The following is an 18,783-nucleotide window of genomic DNA, read 5'->3' as shown; positions in this document are numbered from 1 at the left end:
AATCCGTCAGGGCTGTTTTTCGAAAGGAATATTTTCATCTGAGATTTGCTTAGTGATTGTGAATACAATCCAGCAAAGAAACAAATATTTTAAAGTATTTTTGATGTAGCAAAATACCCTTGGTGTTTCACATGAGTTATTTTTCAACAAAATACTGTGTTGAATCACGAAAGGAGAAAGAGGTTAGATCAAAGGATATTTTGAAAGGAAACAAGTGCACACACCGATTAGGAAAGGGAATTCCACAACTTAGATCTTTAGAAGGCTATATACACCTCCTTTGTATAACTCTTTCCACTGCACTGTTTTAATGCACAGACAATTGGAGTGCAATCTCCATTGATTTTGGAAAAGAAATAAAGAAATTTGTGTATTTAAGCATTTGTGCATTAGAATTGTTATCGGTATTCTTTCATATCTACAGTATTGAATCTAAAAATATGCTGCCCCATCTGGAGCTATTTTGATGAAAAATTGACTCAAAGGAGCCATGCCTGTATGTTCAGGATCTTGCTTCCGGCCTGATATGGGATTTGCTGAACTCTGGAGCAGGTGTGGCATTATGCCCATTAGCAAAGTTGTTGTATTGGATACAATGCCTCATGTCAACACAGATCAAACCAAGTATCCAGAGGGCATTGCTGTTAATGCCTCTTCTGTTCTGGCCACCAATATATTTTGCAGATCCAAAATATAAAAGCTTAAATTGGACCAGGATTATTACTTCCTGATTTGATTTGATTTTTTTGCAAACAAATTGTCTAAAATTAATTGCTGGACCATTTTATTCTCTTTTGTTTCATAATGCACAAAGAAATTTCTCCTGTGGTTGCCCAGTGTCAGAAAGACTGATATTGTTCTATGGTTTGACCTTTGTTCCTCCCCTATCAATCCTTGTACTTGTCTCTATTTATTTCATTCTGGACGTCCAACAGTGAGTGCCGGCTGAATAAAGGTGTCTTACCGAAATGAGACAGATGTGGGCCATGAGGCCAGACGCTGTGAAGGGAAGGTCACCGAGTGAGGTGACGTCACTAACAATATAGTAGAAGATGCCCTGATGTTCATAATGGGTTGATTCCTCACTGGAAGCATGAGGAGGTGGCTGAGGGCTGATGTTTGCTTTCTGTGAGGCAGAGTTTGCCAAATCGTAATAACACTGCCCTTGTAAGCAGGTTTGTTGTTGATGTTGGAATAGGTCCTTAATGAATGGAGTGCTGCAGCTTCAAAAGGGAGTCAATTAGAATGAGTAAAGTCAGTGGAGAAATCAAGCTGTCATGCAGCATTGGCAGTTAGCAATGAATAAGTGGAACCACTGACCAGGACCACTTTGAGGCAGAGGTAGTTGATGCTACTGTAGACGAAGGTCAGCAGCATACACATGTTGAAGCATAGATATCAGGATGCAACAAATCTTGCAGGACTTGACAGGGTAAATACAGGGAAGCTGTCTCCTGCAGATGGTTGTCAACATCTCAAAATAAAGGGTTGGCCATTTAAGACTGGGTGATTCACAAATTTCTTCACCCTCAGGGTAATGAATCTTCAGAATTCTCAACCTAAATGGGCTCAGTTGCTGAATACGTTCAGGACAGAGATGAACAGATTTTTGGATATTAAGGGAATCGAGTATAGAAACGTGGTACTGAGGTAAAACATTGGCCATGAACTTACAGATTGGAAGAAGAAAGCAAAGAGCTTAATGGCCTACTCCTGTTTCTATTTCTTATGTCTTTATGGTTTCTATTCTCTTTGACTCTCCCCACAAACTCCATACATCTTTCTTCCCATTACACCCATCTCCATGGCTGATTGCTCTCATACAGTGTCCTGAACTAAACTTCCTGTCGTCTTTTCACTGTAAAGACGACCTCCTTCCATCTCTGTAACATTGGTAGGAACAGCAATATTTTTCAAATGGTGATACGGAAGCAAACTACGTAACCTCACAATTTCTCATTTTATATTCCATCTCCCACCTTTTTTGACCATTTCTATAAATTGCCGATATTACTTTGCATAATCTATGTGTTCTTTAAACTATTGAAAAAGCAGCAAACTTGTAAATGTTGTCTTTTGTTCTCTTTTTCCAAGTCGTTAATATGGATTGTATCTGACTGGGGTCACAGCGCCAAATCTCATGGCACCTCATTAGTAATGGTTGCAACTTGAAAAAGACATTGATTGCTATTGTTTGTTGTCTTTTCTCATCAATCGATGGTGATTTATTACTCCAAACCATCTGAGGCCAGATTGGATGTAAAAACCTTCTGTGGGGCTCTTTATCAAATGCCTTCTGAAAATCTAGATATGCTACATCTGCTGGTTCCTCCTTGCCTACCCTTTCAGTTACATCCTCAAAGAGTCATTAAGCACCATTCCCTTCTCTTAAGCTACTTTGACTCTTGCCTAACCATGTTATATTCTAAGCACCTTTGACATTGATGGAAATTACTGAGCTGGTGATTCTGCTAATGTGTGCATTATAAATAGCAAGACAAGATCAACATATAAAATTTCATTAATGTATGAACAGCAACTTAATCAGAGAGAACAGTGAGTAAGCAAAGACCTTGAGAGCTATTGGGAGGACTGAGCTGAACTGGAAAATGTAATAAATGCATAAGTGTATAAACCAGACATGGGTCAATCTAGTTACGGAAAGCAGCAAATGATAAGAGAAAAGGAACGACGGAGCTTTAATAAATAAAAGTGTGTTTTGCCATCACAGGTAAGCGCATTAAATTAAGTACTTTTTAGATGTTTACTCTGTCTTATTTTTCAGTTCATGTCTTTATTACACAGGTCATTTGAGGTGAACTCTCTTCAGTTAAGTTATCTTGCAGGCAAAATGCAACAATGATAATACCAAGTGACCCAAGTTAGCACTGTATTATGCCTGTCACAATTTTCTATTGATTATATATATTTTAAGATTAGACTCTAGGCCTACATTAGTAGAGCACTTAAGTATGTTACATAAACGGAATTTCTCACTTGGCAGGAGAATGTGGTAATACACCAGAAAATAATTCAATGTTTGTGACATTTAGAAATGTCTAAATGAAGGAACATGAGAGATGCTTCATGTTGTGGGGATTATATTTTGATTCCCATTACTCTGTGTCCCTGCATTTACCATGAATCACCACTGCCTTGATTGCTGGAACAAGTTATAGAAGCAGAATAGTGAGGCAAATGAGATTTTGGGCTTGTATGTGGGAAGGAAAATAAATGGCTCAGCCAGTTGTTTATCCTACACCTTCATGTGTGCACCCCTTGGACTTAAGTGTAAACCAGAGCCAGACTGGGGGATGGAGATGAATGGTGTACTGGGAGAACAGTAAGGGTAAGAAGAACGTTTTTAATGGAACTGCCAGCCAGTGCATCTGACACAAGTCTATCATTTTGGTAAATATACTTCCTGAATTATAAAGGCCAAGGGGCCATTTAATTGAGATTGTTAAGAAATTGAGGGGAGTTGACGGGGTAGATGAAGGAAAGCTCTTACTGCTGAATGAGCAGTCTGGAATTCAGGGGTAGAGTCTGAAAATTTGACCCAGTCCTTTCAGGAGTGAGGTTGGAAAATAGATGTAGTGGGCAGTGGAAGTTTGTAATTCTCTTCTGCGGATGGCAATAGTACTGGATAAGTTGTTAAAATGAGATTGATATTCTTTTGTGAAGTAAACATATTAACAGATATAGGGGTGACTGCATCTGTGCATTTATGTAATATGAGGTCCCACTGAATGACAACAGGCTTGGTGCGTAAGTGGACTCATTGGGTTCTCGTGTTCCAGTTTCATTGGCCTGGATTTCAGTGGTGTGACCCAAATTATTGGGTGACCTCTCTCCATTGGTGTACTTTGTCCTTTGATTGAGCCAAAGGAACAGGAATTCCTTGCCTCTTGCCATAACCCTTTGTGCCGATTGTGCTACAAGCATTAACTGGTGGCTTTGCACCTTTGCATGAAGAACTGGGAAACTTCTGGAAAGACTGGAGACCTGAAACTAAGCGATGGTTAGCTGTGAAGAAAATATTTTCAACAAGAGGTTATTGGGGGACTGGGATTCATTATTTGGGAGAGGGGTAGAGGGAATAACTTTCATCTCATTGAAAATGTAGCTGGATGAGCATCAGAGGTGATAGATCCTTCAAGGGTATGGACCGGGATCTTGGGATAGCTAATTCTGTGGCCTGCATTTGGCATTATGCAGAAGGTGGCTGCTTCCTGTGCTATAAATTTGTGTGACTCACACATTGTTTGAAAGAAGCCTGGCTCTTGGAATGTACATAATTGACTGAGCAGCAAAGATCAACTGGCTTATCAAGCTTCCCTCACAACTAAATGGCTGGACCATGAAGACTGGATATTTCCTTACTACTCACACCCATGTGATCTCTGGTGAATGCCAAGTACAGAAGAGAAAGCAGCTACCCAAGGCTGATTTAAGGGGAAAATAAATAATTCTGGTAAATCCTCTCCAACCAACTGAAACCATTCCAAGAGACTTGTCTCACTGTGCAAACAATAATACCACATTAAAGATTTTTTTAATGAGTTTAAGATTAAAACAAGATTCAGACTTGCAATAATTTTTAATTAAAATTCAGGACCAGTACTGAATTTAAATGATTCTCTCCACAGCTAAAGCAAGTCTGAACTGCTTCAGTTTTGTTACAAGTACACCAGTGCAAAATTAAATATGTCTGAGTATTTGATTAAATAGTAGATCAAAAACTGAACTTTTGTAACTAAACTATTTCTCCTTTATTTGGGTCAGGCTATTTCTTTCTTCCTTGTTTTCTTTTTCTTGGTTAACTCCTTTTGCTCCTAAGTTTTTTTTGTCTTTAACTTTTTTTGGTATAATTCCACTATCAAACTTCCTGTCGTAATGTGTGTTACTTGCCTCAATTTTGCCTGTTCTATCTGTTCAGTATTGTTATGTATTTAGCAGTGTGACATCTGGGGTGGTTACCTCAAATTTTCCACATTTAGAGTATCTGTAAGTAAGTTGTCGGGTGCTAACTTTCATTATACCCATGTCCAATTTACAACAGGAGATCCTCTAGTATGGGAATAAATGCCATAAACACCTTGCCCATAATTCCTGGTGAACAGACATAATGATGAGACAAGTTTATTCAATACTAGTGGACTGTTGATTGATTTTTTTTATATAAATTTTTATATACATATATATATATAAATTTAAATTATCAAGAGGTTATGGGCATAAATTGAGACAAACATTGCAGATGCTGGAAATCTGGAACAACACACAAATGCTGGAGGAACTCAGTGGGCCAGGCAGCATCTATGGAGGGAAATGGACAGTTGATGTTTTGGGTTGAGACCCTTCACCTGGATTGGAAAGAAAGATGGGAGATAGCCAGTATAAAAGGGGAGGGGGAGGGTTTGGAGCGAGACCGAGAGCTGGTGGGTGATAGGTGAATCCAGGTGAGGGGGGACAATAGGTAGGTGGGGGAGGGGGAGAGTGGGAATGATGTGAGAAGCTGGGAGATGATAGGTGGAAATGACAAAGGGCTGAAGAAGATGGAATCTGATAGGAAAGGACAGTGGACCATGGAACAAAGGGAGAAAGGTGAGGAGGGGAACCAGAGGGAGGAATGTGTGGCTGATGGACAGGTTCAAAGATCCAGCATAGAAACCATGAGGCAAATGGCCACCTGTGCTGTAGGATTCCATGAACCTAGCCTTATCTGGTGTGCTTTCTCTTCTCTCTGACGCTACCCAGCCATCCTGCTACCCTCATTCCATATATCCCATCTTTCCAGAGGCTCCTATGATCCAGCAGATCCCATGCCAACAGAAATCAGAGCTAAACACCCTTCACTTGCAGACTTTGAGCAGGGAAAGTAGGAAGCCCAACACATTAATGCCTTCCCTGTTTCTGGTGGTGGTGAGAGGATCAGTAAATAGGCAGCGCAAAGGCGATTGGCAAAAGAATTGGGGAAATTTTACTTTTTAATTCAATGAGAAAGCACTGCCTGAAAGGGTGTTAGAAGTGATTTCAGCTGGAGCTTTCAGAAAGGAATTGGATTTGAAGGGGATAATTTTGCATGGCCATGGAAAAAGAGTACTATGATTAATTGGAAAGCTCCTTCAAAGAGCCAACCCTGGCACAATGAGATGAATAGTCACCACCTATGCTGTATCATTTGATGCATCTATCATTTCACTTCACCTCTCGAGCACCCTCCAGTAGGTACCCTGTTGGAAATGCCTTCCCTGAGCTTAACTTGCTAAATAAATTATTCCCCTCGCAGGTAATTGCCTCCTTAAACTGGTCTCATTATATAAATTGTTGAGTAATAGTAAGGTTTAAATATGTTCTGATAGCATCAGCTTTATTGATAGAAGATTATTAAGCAAAGAGTTTGTTGGAAGAAATTACTCTTAAGTAAATACCAAGTAGGTTGTACAGGTGGAGAGCTCCCTATGTGACTGAGTCTTCGATTAAATAGCTGACTGCAATAAATAATTAATTTTCTGAGCGAGTGCAGTAATTTTCAGCTAGCTTTGATAAATAATTCACTCACTGAATGAAATAGAAAAAAAATAAACTATTGATTGATTTTTTTTTTGAATATCAGTAACCCTCTAAGTGAATGAACCAAGTGGCTAAGAACCAGTTTAAACCATTTGAGGGGAAATTTAAAACATGTTAGTTCAATGCTAAATAAGTTGTTTCGTATAAAATTAAATGGTAAACAATGGATTTTCTGGGTGAAGCCAAAACTATCCTTGGAGCTTTGGCAAATACTTATCCCTCAATCAAAATTGCATCAACAATTTATCTTGTTTTAATCACCTCGTTGGATGTGGGAGCTTCCGCTGCATAAATTGGCTGCTGCATTTCCCACATTACAACAGTGAAAACAATTCAAAAAATGGCTAATTAATCTTGAAACATTTTGGAATGTTTTAAGGTATAGAAGGCACTGTGTAAATAATCTGTCCACGGCAGGGTTTGGTGCGGGATCCCCTGCTGTTTGTTATGTATACTAATGATTTGGATGAGAATGTCGGTGGCATGATGAGTAAGATTGCAGATGATGTAAAAATCGGTGGTGTGATGGGCAGGTTGTCCAAGGTTACAAAAGGATGTTGATTAACTGGGAAAGTGGGTAAAGGAATGGCAGATGGAATTTAGCTCAAGCAAGTGTGAGGTGGTGCATTTTGGGAAGTTAAACCAGGCCAGGACATAAATAGTGAATGGCAGGGCCCTGCGGAGTGCTGTGGAACAGGGAGACCTAGGGGTCCAAGTACATAGTTCCCTGAGGGTGGCAGCACAGGTAAACAGGGTGGTGAAGAAGGCATATGGCAGGCTTGCCTTCATCAGCTGTGGCACTGAGTACAAGAGTTGGGATGTCATGATGCAGTTGTACAAAATGTTGGTTAGACTACACTTGGAGTATTGTGTGCAGTTCTGGTCACCATGCTTGTAGGAAGGAAGTGATTACACTTGAAATGGTGCAGAAAAGATTCACAAGGATGTTGCTGCGACTGGAGGGCTTGAGTTACAAGAAGAGATTGGCTAGGCCAGGACTGGAGTGGAGGAGGCTGAGGGGTGACCTTGTAGAGGTTTATAAAATTAGGAGGAGCATAGATAGGGTAGATAGTCAGTCTTTTTCCCAGGGTAGAGGAGTCTGGAACTGGATGGCAAAGGTTTAAGATGAGAGGGGAAAGATTGAAAGGGGGTGTGAGGGGCAAATGTTTCACACAGAGGGTGGTGGGTAAATGGAACAAGCTTCCAGAAGAGGTGGTAGAGATGGGGACAATTGTATATTTTTTTAAAAAAGGAATTGGACAGATACATGGATAGGAAAGACTTAGAAGAATATGGGCCAAATGCAGCCAAATAAAATTAGCATTTTGGTCGGTATGGACAAGTTGGACTGTAGGGCCTACTTCTGTGCTGAATAACTCTGAATTTATGGATCTATAATTTTCTTTCATTTGAGTTCCTCATTCCTGAGCCACCTCTTTCCCAGTTCTATGTGTGATTGTGGTTGACAGCAGAGTACCATTGACAATATCCTGCTGACTTGACACTAGTTGACACTGTCACTCCCATCCGTAAAGATAGCAGCCTCCCTGAGAGGCACATCTTGTTTTTTTTTTTGCTGGTCTGCTACACCTAGCTGTGCCATTACAGGTGTGAAGGCTTGGTTACTTTTCTCAATGAAAAGCACTGGGTCTATGGTATTATGGTCAGTGGAGAAGTGATTGGGGTACCCAGAAGGACTGTTTCTGGGCACTCAGGATAACAGCATTCAGGGTCCCTGGTTATGACTGCAACCTGGTCACTAGGACTGGGATTAATATCCTGGTGAGGATTGGTACCAGAGTCCTTGGGGACCAAGTTCACCTATTTAGTGTTGCTGACCTGTCCTTAATTGCACAAATATTGGGGCAACCTGAACCTGTTTGGTGCTGTGTTTGGCTGGAGAGCTAATGAGTTTGCTGCTGAAGTGTAATGGTTAATCTCCACTAAAGCTGGTTTACCTTCTGAGCCCACAGGATGTTTTCCTTAATGTTACAGTCCCAAATTACAACAGTGATCACACTTTGAGAAAACATCTTTGGCTGTAAAGCATTTTGGCAAGTCCTGAGATTAAGAAAAGGGCTGTCAATAATAGCAAGATAATTGCCATCAAATCCATAAATCATGTTCATTTTTGATTCTGATTTAATTATTTATGCATTAGCAAGCTTTTTATAGATGGTTTTTCATTAAACTTCAAACTATTTCTTTGTCCTATTCACATTGTGCATAAATGAATCAAGGCATATTGTTGCAATGTGATTTTATTGTATATAGAGTTGGCAGTAGGGCAAGATTTCCTCAGGGGGCTTTGTGTGTTGAAGTTATCAGTACTTTTACAGTTTCAATTCATGTAACTTCATTTTCTATTGTGTGTTGAAAGAGAATGATTTGGAGAGATCTTCTGTAAGATGAATATTTATAATTTAAGAATGATCAGCTATCCCTTTGGTGTTTATTTAAAGTTTATTAATCATTTGGGGCATTATGATTTACTATTCCAAGTCATCAGCCAGTTGAGCAACTTCTCTTGTTCAAAGTTTTCCCCCTTTAGTCTGTCATCTTTTGGGAGAAGTTTAATTTGTACGTCTACAGTCTTCCTTTATTTCTAACCAAAGTATGTTTTGTGTTGAGTAGTGGAACATTACTACATCACAGATGCACAGTAGAGCCTTCTATGAAGTGCTTTGGGATGTTTGTCAAAGTGGGGAACTGCATTAAATGTGAATTATTTTCGAATTGTTGCTTCGCCACTGGTGTTTAATTAAGGCTGCTTTGTGTAACTGACTTGCATTCACATGGAACTTGAAACCGACCAATCTCTTCTCAAAGAGGGATGCTTGCACCGATCTGTCAGAGAAAGGTTTAAGTCTGCATCCTGGAGATAAGAGGACCGTGTTCAAAGCAAGAAGCTTACCCTGGGATTTTGCTTTAGTAATATGTTTCTGACATTGCTTGTTATTTTCCTTGTGGTGCGGCCTGGCTGCCATTGTTTGAACATAGATGGTTATTAATGGTGATCTGAAGCTCCTTCCCATCACTGTAGCCCTTGATGAATCGTCTCCATAGACAATTAAGTACGTGCATAAAGATAAAGAAATCTATTCTTGAACCTGAACAATGGATAGCCCAATTACAACAAAGCGTACTAACAGGCACAGCCTGTGGACCATAAATTCTTCTCTCTCAATCTGTAGACCTCTTTCATGTTGATATGATCTCAGACTAATCATTAAAGTTAAAAGAAAGGCTTGCATTGCTGTAGTATATTTCATGATCTCATAAGAAGTAGAAGCAGGATTATGCCAGCAGGGATGATGGCAAATCTCTTACCACAGTGCCACTTTCCTGCTCTAGCCCTATAACTCCGGATTACTTTAATATCCAAATATCTATCAATCTGTCTTGAATATAATAAGTAACTAAGCCTCCCCATAGTTACTTTGGGTAGAGAATAGCAAAGATTTGCTGTCATTTGGGTGGAGAAATTTCTTCTTCTCATTTCAGTCTTGAATGACCGATCCTTATTTTTAGACTGTGGCATCTGGTGTGGCTACCCTGGCCAGGTGAACCATCATCCCTGTATCCACCCAGTCAAGGCCCATGATTATGTTTCAATGAGATCTCCTCTCATCTTTTCAAATTCAGGAAAGTGTATATAGGCAGCTGGTACTGGTTAGTAAGTTAATTGGCTACTGTATGTTGGTCCTCGCGAAGCTGGGAGGACCTGAGGCAGATGTGACGGACAATTGGGATTAGTGTAGATGGGTGCTTCGTGGTCCATGGGGAGACCATGGGCTGAAAGGCCTATTTTCCTTACTGTATGAATCTCTGATTATGACTCTAATTGTTTGCTGTACCTGCAGATAACTTTCAGTGATTCATGTACAAGGACACCCAGATCCCTCTCAACACTAACACCTTTCAAATAATCACTATTTTTAGTATCTCTTGGCTTTTCTATGTTTTATTTTCCTCTACCAAAGTGCATCCTGTAGATGGTACAAACTGCTGCTACTGTGCACTGGTGGTGGAGTGAGTGAATGCTTGTGGATGGCGTGCCTATCAAGCTGGCTGCTATATCCTGTATGATGTCAAGCTGCTTGAGTGTTGTTGAAGTTGCGCTCATCCAGGCAAGTGAGGAGCATTCCATCGCACCCCTGACTTGACCCTGATAGGGGACAGGCTTTTGGGGAGTTAGAAGGTCAGTTACTCGCCACTGGGTTCCTAGCTTTTGACCTGCTCTTGTTGCTACATTGTGTAATTGATTTTGGTTCCTTAGCCAAATCTTTGTTTTATTACAAAAGCAAGGTCCCATTTCCCCTTGCCTTTTCCTATAAAGCCTTATAACACTCAAATCTACACAGCTATTTCTGACCTCTTGGTTATCCCTGGATCTAAGCTTTCTTTTTAGTGGACTATGCTTCAGCTCTCGAGGTCCAAAGCTCCAAAATTTCTCCACAATAGTTTTCTGCCTTTCTACTTTTTACTCCCTTAAGTTGCAGCTTATAATTTACCCCACGTGCCTTTAGCCTTTAGTTATCTGTTTTCATGTCTTCACAAATGGCTTGGAACTCATTGTTAGACTTGTCAGGGTAACCCCAAGACCTGCAACTCCAAGCTGTCAGTAGGGATTTATAGAACTGGACGGACATCATGGATGCGTGGGTGTACAGGGGAGGGAGAAACGGTTGAGCGGAAATATGATCCAGTTTTACTGAAAGGGTAATATTTAGGTGGATGTATTAGCAGAATAAAAATGCTTTATATTAAGTAAGCAACATTTAACCACATCAGTTTTTTCTCTCTCCTCAATTTGCAGAAAATACTAAATATTACACCAATCATGAAATGCTCTAACAGTTCACAAGATGTTGGTTGATTCTCTGTCATTTCTACTCCCTCACGTTTCCCTGTATTCTTTGATTGCTTTTATGTCTAAAAAGCTATTGAACTCAGCGTTCACGGCTGTTGGGTATATTCAAAGATGGATGAATATCTGTTTAGAAGGATTAGAGGCCTGAGTACAAGTGTGGATCATCATCACTGAACGTTGTGATAAGTTCCATGAGGGTTCCAACCAGGTGCTCATTTCAGTGCGTGACTAGTTCTGCTGGAGAGTACTCTACCACAAATAAATGTTGCAAGAGGTGATAACAATGATTAGTTTCTGCTGGACCAGGGAGAGGGACCATGTGCAATAAATGACTGAATGGAATATACAGTAAATCGAAAGAGTGTGCCTATCACCTTGATGTATTTTCTATTTCATCATTAAATTTGCTTATTCCAGTTTCATTCCATTGAAACACACAGATTGCTACCGCCAAACTCTTGCGTGATGTTATGATATATTGGAAAAATTATTGCAGTTCCTAACGGGTCAGAACATGGGAATTTGGGTATCCCATTTAGCCTCCCACACCTGTTGTGCCATTCAGTGAGGTCATGGTTGTTTGTGGCTGTTGTGGAAGAGGACGGGGCATGTCTCAATTATTTGACTGCAGTGAGTTGTGGATTAAAGATAATTAGAGATCAAACAAATCACGATGAGGACTTCAGCATGTGGGACTGTGTAAGATGAACAATATTGAAGGTATTTGAACTGCAGCATGGCAGTTAACAGTTGGGGGTGCCATGGTATAGAAAGGGGCACTGGAGAGGATGCAGAGAAAACTTGGATGCTATCAGAAATGTGAGGTTACATTTTATTGGAGAGGCTGAGCATACAGGGTGTCTTTAAAAGAGAAAGTACAAGGTTGAAATGATAAAGCTTTGTAAAGTTCTAATCGAGTGAAGATAAAATGTTTCCACTTTGGGCAGAAAAGAAATTAGAGGCTTTCAATGAAAGACCAAGAAATTCGGGAGAAACTTCTTTATCCAGGAAATGGAGGGAATGTAGAACTTGCACTCGTTTGGAAAGGATGAGGTGATTGGGATAGACACATGAAAGGGGAAGCTGGTTAATCAAATGAGAAGGGAATAGAGACGTTTACTGATGAAGGATGGGCTGCGTTTTGAATGGAGCATAAATGTTGGCACAGACCAGATAGGCTGAATGACCTGTTTCTGTACTCTAGATTCTTTATAATTTTATGCATCCGTAAAAGCATCTCACAATTGATCAAAAAGAAAAGCTTTAAAATCACTTGAAACTTTTATAAAGTAAAATAAATACATATTAAATAATCCTCCTGACAGTTAATTACAACTTGTCTAGCTTTTACATTTATAATTAATATAAAATTAGGCCATATTATTGTAAATGAGAGCTTCATAATGATGGTACAGTGTGTGACAGATTTTAAACTGAGCCTTATAATAAGGATGTAGTGTATAAAGGAGTGTCATTACCAGTGCCATGTAATAGAGGTGCATAGCAGACGATTAAACCTGAATACTTTATCATGAAGCTTTGATGTATAACTGTGTTACATTAACCCTCTAGTGCAAGTCAGGTGTGTAGAGCGAGTGCTAGGACAAAGTAGCTGGAGCTTTACACTGTTCCTGCACCTTGTTTTACACATTCTTGATCTTTTAACAGAGCAGGTAGTGTAGGATGCTTGCTTAGGCTAGGGTGTACTATGGAGGATTATTGTTCAGATATCTTGAAAGCATGTTGGTTGTCAGAGAAGCAACAATAAATTTAACTGAATGTTGAGATTTTTCTGCCTGAACATCCTCAGTTACGTGGAAACTGCCTTGATGTGGAAAATTGAAATAATTCAAAGTCCCGCCACCAACATCCCAATTCACACCAAGCCCTGCTTACTCATCACCCCTGTGCTTGCTGATGTACACGAGATCCAATTTTTAAATTTCTCATCCTTGTTTAGAACTCCTCCAGGCCCTTGCAACCACCCAAAATCTCTAGCTATAATCTCGTTGAGTCCTACAATCCGCTAAGGTACCTGAATTTTTCTATTTCTGGGCTCTGGTTCATTCCTAAACTTAATCACTCCATCATCCATCTCCCAACACCCTAAGGTCTGAAATTTGCTCATTAAATCTCTCTGCCGATCTCACTCCCTTTCCTTTTTGGATGCTTTATACTAATCTTTCTAACCAAGCTGATAGTCATCTGCATTCTGCATCTCTTTGTGGACTAAATAATAGCATCTACAGTACAGAAACTGGCCATTCAGCTCATCCTGAAATGCCTCGAGATATTTTGCACAGCAACTTTAACATCGTCAATGCAAGTTGTTCACAACATTAAAGCATTGCAGGGTGTGGGTTTACATCTTCAAAATAGGATATTGTTGTTGACCAAATCCTTAGAGCTCCCTTTTCTCAAAGACAAGAAAACTAAGAAATATGTCACCCTTCCTTTCTTGCAGTGTAACGTGTTGCGAAGAGGATGAGCAACATTTATGAATCAGCTGCCAATACGCTTGGGCTATTTTCCAGCCCTTGCCTGACGAAGGTGGAACTGCGAGTATCATGCAAAGGGATATCAGACCGCGATGCACTCTCCAAACCAGACCCCTGCGTCATCCTCAAAATGCAGTCACATGGACAATGGTTGGAGGTATGGTTTAGCAAAAAATAGTTCTCTTTGCTTTTGAGCATCATGCTTTGTATATTTAGGGGATACATCGATGTAATTTTCATTTATCTGCTGTACAGGAGTGCTGCTGTGTAAAATCCCATCAGTGAATTTGATCTAGATATATCCTGTAAATAACCTACTTCTCGTTGCTATCAAATTAAAGGTGCAACAAGCAATTATCTATAATCTAGTCTTGATGATCAACTTCTAGCACTACTGCCTCACTTTTTTAATGTAAGACTGACCAATAATGCCCATTCAATCGTCTATTGCCCAGTTACATCAGCCATCTTCCTTTTTGGATAGACATTTCAAGATGCTGGTTTTCTAATCCAATTTCAAAATGCACATTTTCCAAATTGCTTAAAAAAGAATTATACATTTTCCCATAGGAAACTGGATCTCTTTTCTGTGTGTTTCCACCTGTGTTATTATTGCCTGACTCCACCTCTGTTTTGGCTCTGCTGGAACCTTTAGCTATGTCATTGCTACCTTTTTGTAGTTCCCTGACCAGCTTCCCTCAGTACCCTCTCTATAGACATCAGATTATCCAAAGCTGTGATGCCCTCGTCTTAATTCATATGTTCTTGCATTCATAAGCTATGATGGAAGGGGCAGGAGTAAGCCATCCAGTCCCTTATGGCTGCTCAGCCATTTAATAAGATCATGATAGATCAGAGTGTAATCTCAACTCTGCATTCCTGTCTACCCTTAATGATCTTTCACCCCTTTGCTTATCAAGAATCTCTCCACCTCTGCCTTAAAAACATTCATAGTCTCTGCTTCCTACACAGTTTGAGGAAGAGTTCATTTTGGTATATCTAGATGAGCACTTGAATTGCCAAGGCATACTGGGCTACAGAACAAGTGCTGGTAAATGGGACTAGTGTAGATGGGTAACTGATGGTTGGCATAGACATGAAGGGCCTGTTCCTATGCTGCAAGACTCTGTAACGTTCTGTTAGCTCTCCTAATTATGGGTCATATCTACATTCACCCATGTACTTGCTGGCATACACAGACTCCTATTTGGTCAATGACTTTAAAATTCGTACTTTTTCGTATCTTTTCTAAGGCCTTTCTCTTCCTATCTCAGTAATTTCCCCCATCCCTATAAATTGAGGTATCTACATCACTCTAATTCTGGTCTCTTGATGTGGCCCCATTTTAATCTCTTCACCATTGGTGGCAATGCCTTCAGCCACCTGGGCTCTAAGCTCTGGAATTCCTCCCAAAACACTCCAAGCCTCCTCCTTTGACTAAGTTATCGATCCTCATCCCCAATATTTGCTTATGTGCTACTGCATCAGTTTTTTTTTTGTTTGATAGCACTCCAGTGCAACACTATAGGAAGTTCTTGCTCTGATAAAGGTGCTACGTAAATGAAAGTGATTGTTGGTGAAAAGTTCTGGTCTGTCTACCTCTGGCACCAGATTAACAGGTGACTTCATCCTTTGGCAACGCTTGTCTGATGTTTGTTATCAGGAAGGATGAGAGAGTGACTTTCCTGTTTCACTCCTCCTTGAGCTCTTAATCCAGGCAACCTCACAGCAGCTGGTTATGAATAAGAGCTCAGTACATGTATGGCCAGTCCTCGTGTTTAACTGTGCAAGATTGTGCTGAGACTCTAATTTACTGCTCCCTTTCCTTTTCCTTCATGCCTTCATTCTTTCTCCCTGTGTGGATATAATTCACTAAGAGTTTTGAATATTTTGCTCTATAGCTACTCTACAGTCTTTTAATTCTGAAATCACAAACAGGAATCTGAAACTAGCTTATGCACAAAGCAAAACCCAATTTTTATTTTCACGATGAGTAATTCTTCACAAAAATGGATGATTGAACGAACAGCATAGGGGTGGTCACTTGCACAACTATTTATTGTGAACAATCATATCATTAACCACTATTACATGTGTGTCAAGGGATACTCTGCAAAATATTGCAGAACAGTTCCCTTCAGTAAAGTTTTATCTGGAACACCATTTCAAGAGGGTACACACTCACCTAATGATCCTGTGAACCTCGGTGCTGCAGAATGTTCACAACCAATAGATGACATGTCGCTGCAGTTTGCTTTAATAATGTGATTTCATTGTGATTGTGTTTTGTACCGAAATGAATCGGAAGACTATGTATTGTCTGGTATTGCTATAAAGTCTACTGGAGTTAAATGCAGATCTACATTTGTTCCCAGCATATCAAACATAATTATATGTTTTCAATATATGAGTATCACCAAGATAATCCAACTTGGGGGATTCATGTTAGAACATTTACCTACATTTATAAATATGCATATGCTTCAGTAACTTGATTTTTTTTGTGACTCAAGAATTAAATATTTTTGTGGTTGCTTTATCATCTTCTGATGGGTGACATTTGCAGCAAGATATTTCATTGTTTCAAGGAGAGCTGTGAAGTACAGTGCAAGGAACAGAATAAAAGCTGCGGAATCTGGTCTGTTGGGGTAATAGCTGCATTGTGCCAGTCAAATTTACTCGAGCAAACGAGGATGTTTAGGTGACAGATATTAGTAGCAGCTGGGGGAAGGTTTTTGAAGGCAGAAGGTCATTTGCATAAATTATCAAAATGATATGGTTTTCGTGTTACTATTGCTAACAGAATCAAACATGCAGAGTGGAGTATAATCAATGGTTGACGCACATGCTCAGGTTTGATATTGGCAACTAGATATGAGTTTCTGCCTGCCAAGGTCTTATAGTGATATAGGGGATGTGAAGTGAATTGAAATGGTATTAATTTAACATCATTGGCCATATTCTGAACCACTTTAGTTCTATTTCTTTACTCTACTGCTCTTGGATTCCAAAATGGTGATTCCCAGTGAGTTGAAGGTCCAGGTTTTAGGATGGTAATGCTGTGTAAATCTGAGGGCAGCTCTTGGGTACGTACATCTTCAGTAAAATGCAGAAATCCCCAAGATGCTATCTGTGATTCCTTGCTACATGGTTTTACAGACTTTTCTGGTGCAATCTCGGGAAACTGATGATCAGACAAGAATTTCAGGTGCTTAAAAACGCATTAGAAATCTCCCTGGCCTCAAAACAGTAGTTTAAATGCATGGATTGTAATTCCCTCAGAATATATCTCAAAATATAAGAGATTCATAGTGAGATGCAGCATGGAAACAGGCTCTTTGGCCCACTGAGTCTGTGCCAACCACCCATTTACACTAACCCCAATTTTTTGTTGTCTCCACATTATCAACTCCTTTTTAGATTCTATCACTCATCTACTCACTGGGGGCAATTTACAATGGCCTACCTGGTTACAGGGAGAACATGTATGCAGACAATCCTGAGATCAGGATTGAACTCTGATCTCTGTTACATTTGTTTTAGTTTTTATTTTAAATTGTTGGATGTTCCAATCTTTTCTTTCCCTAAATGTTAGTTAAAATTCAACTATTTACTACTTTGTTTGTTGACTGGGTGAATTTTCAATGTGTTTGGCTGCCTAACTTGATGATCTCATTTGTTGGATGCTGGGGATCTCCTTGAACTAACGCCACAGAAACTAACATTGGGAAAGAAGTCTGCGGGTAGCGTAGCAGTTAGCGCGACGCTATTACCGCGCCAGCGATTGGGGTTCGATTCCTGTCGCTGTCTGTAAGGACTTTGTACGTTGTCCCGTGTCTGCGGGGGTTTCCTCCGGGTGCTCGGGTTTCCGCCCACATTGTAGTGATGTATGGGTAGGTTAATTTGGATTTAAAATGGGCAGCGCGGACTTGTTGGGTCGGAAGGGCCTGTTACCACGCTGTAAATATAATTTAATTTAACAAAGGTTGTTGGGTCCTTGTTGGTAGTTTCTTCCTTGAGGTCGGCAGAGAGTGCCTTTGCTTTATTGCAGTCTGCAAAGTATCTGTTGATATTTAATTTTCAACTGCTGTTCTCAAGGCACTTTGAGCATATTGCATCTGCCCTTACACTGACAGATAAAATGTAGGCTCCTACCACTTCCTTAGTCGTGCCTGTTTATCTAATTTCTGGGAACTGTGTTGGTTTAATCTGGAATTGCCATATGTTACTAGATATCTGGAGGAAATCTAGATCACCTTTACTTGGGCTTGTCACATAACCTGAAATCTAACCTTTCAGGCTGCAGTATCGTCTGGGTGTGTCCAGGGATGGACCCACACCAAGTGGAGCCTGAAGCATGCATCATCACTTGTCTGCTCTCTGGAGAGGCCCACAGCCATGCATTTCTATTCAAGCCTGTCATTTGATTCAACTGCACTCTCGCAAAAGCTCTTAAACTTTCTTTCTCTCATGTTATCTTTCTAAATAACTGCAACCTAGACTAATTATTATCAGGGGAATCACCGTCACACACTATAAAAGAGCACTGAGCTGCTTTATCCATCTTTCCACTGGCGTGGCAATAAATGAACAGTTAACATGTCACTTCAAAGAGGCTTTTGTCCTTTGTGCTTTTCAAAGGCAAAGCATCCTTCCTACTGCTGTCCAAAGGAACTGTTTTTGTTGGCAGCAATGTTTTTTAATATATAAAGTAACACATTATAATATCAAGAACAGCAGATTGTCGCGCTTACCTCCCTGTGGAGAGCCTCAAGATTTCCACCTACAGTCAACAACAATGTTTTATCAATTTTTAAATAAATTGTTTTTCTGATT

The 18,783-nt window shown here is 40.0% G+C and overlaps 1 protein-coding gene across 3 annotated transcripts in view; it reads left to right on the top strand.

Moving 5' to 3' along the window:
- cpne4b (copine IVb) overlaps positions 1-18,783 on the top strand; it is a 256,642-nt gene that overhangs the window by 24,535 nt on the left and 213,324 nt on the right. For all 3 annotated transcript variants that reach the window (XM_052015660.1, XM_052015661.1, XM_052015659.1), the window contains exon 2: positions 13,914-14,104. In XM_052015660.1, the coding sequence (XP_051871620.1) occupies positions 13,934-14,104 (171 nt within the window). In that variant the 5' untranslated portion in view covers positions 13,914-13,933. The remainder of the gene's footprint in view (positions 1-13,913; positions 14,105-18,783) is intronic.

The sequence above is a fragment of the Pristis pectinata genome, chromosome 5, assembly GCF_009764475.1.
Source record: "Pristis pectinata isolate sPriPec2 chromosome 5, sPriPec2.1.pri, whole genome shotgun sequence".
Classification (NCBI taxonomy): domain Eukaryota; kingdom Metazoa; phylum Chordata; class Chondrichthyes; order Rhinopristiformes; family Pristidae; genus Pristis; species Pristis pectinata.
The sequence above is the reverse complement of the archived record's forward strand: the minus strand, read 5'-3'. Positions and strand labels throughout refer to the sequence as shown.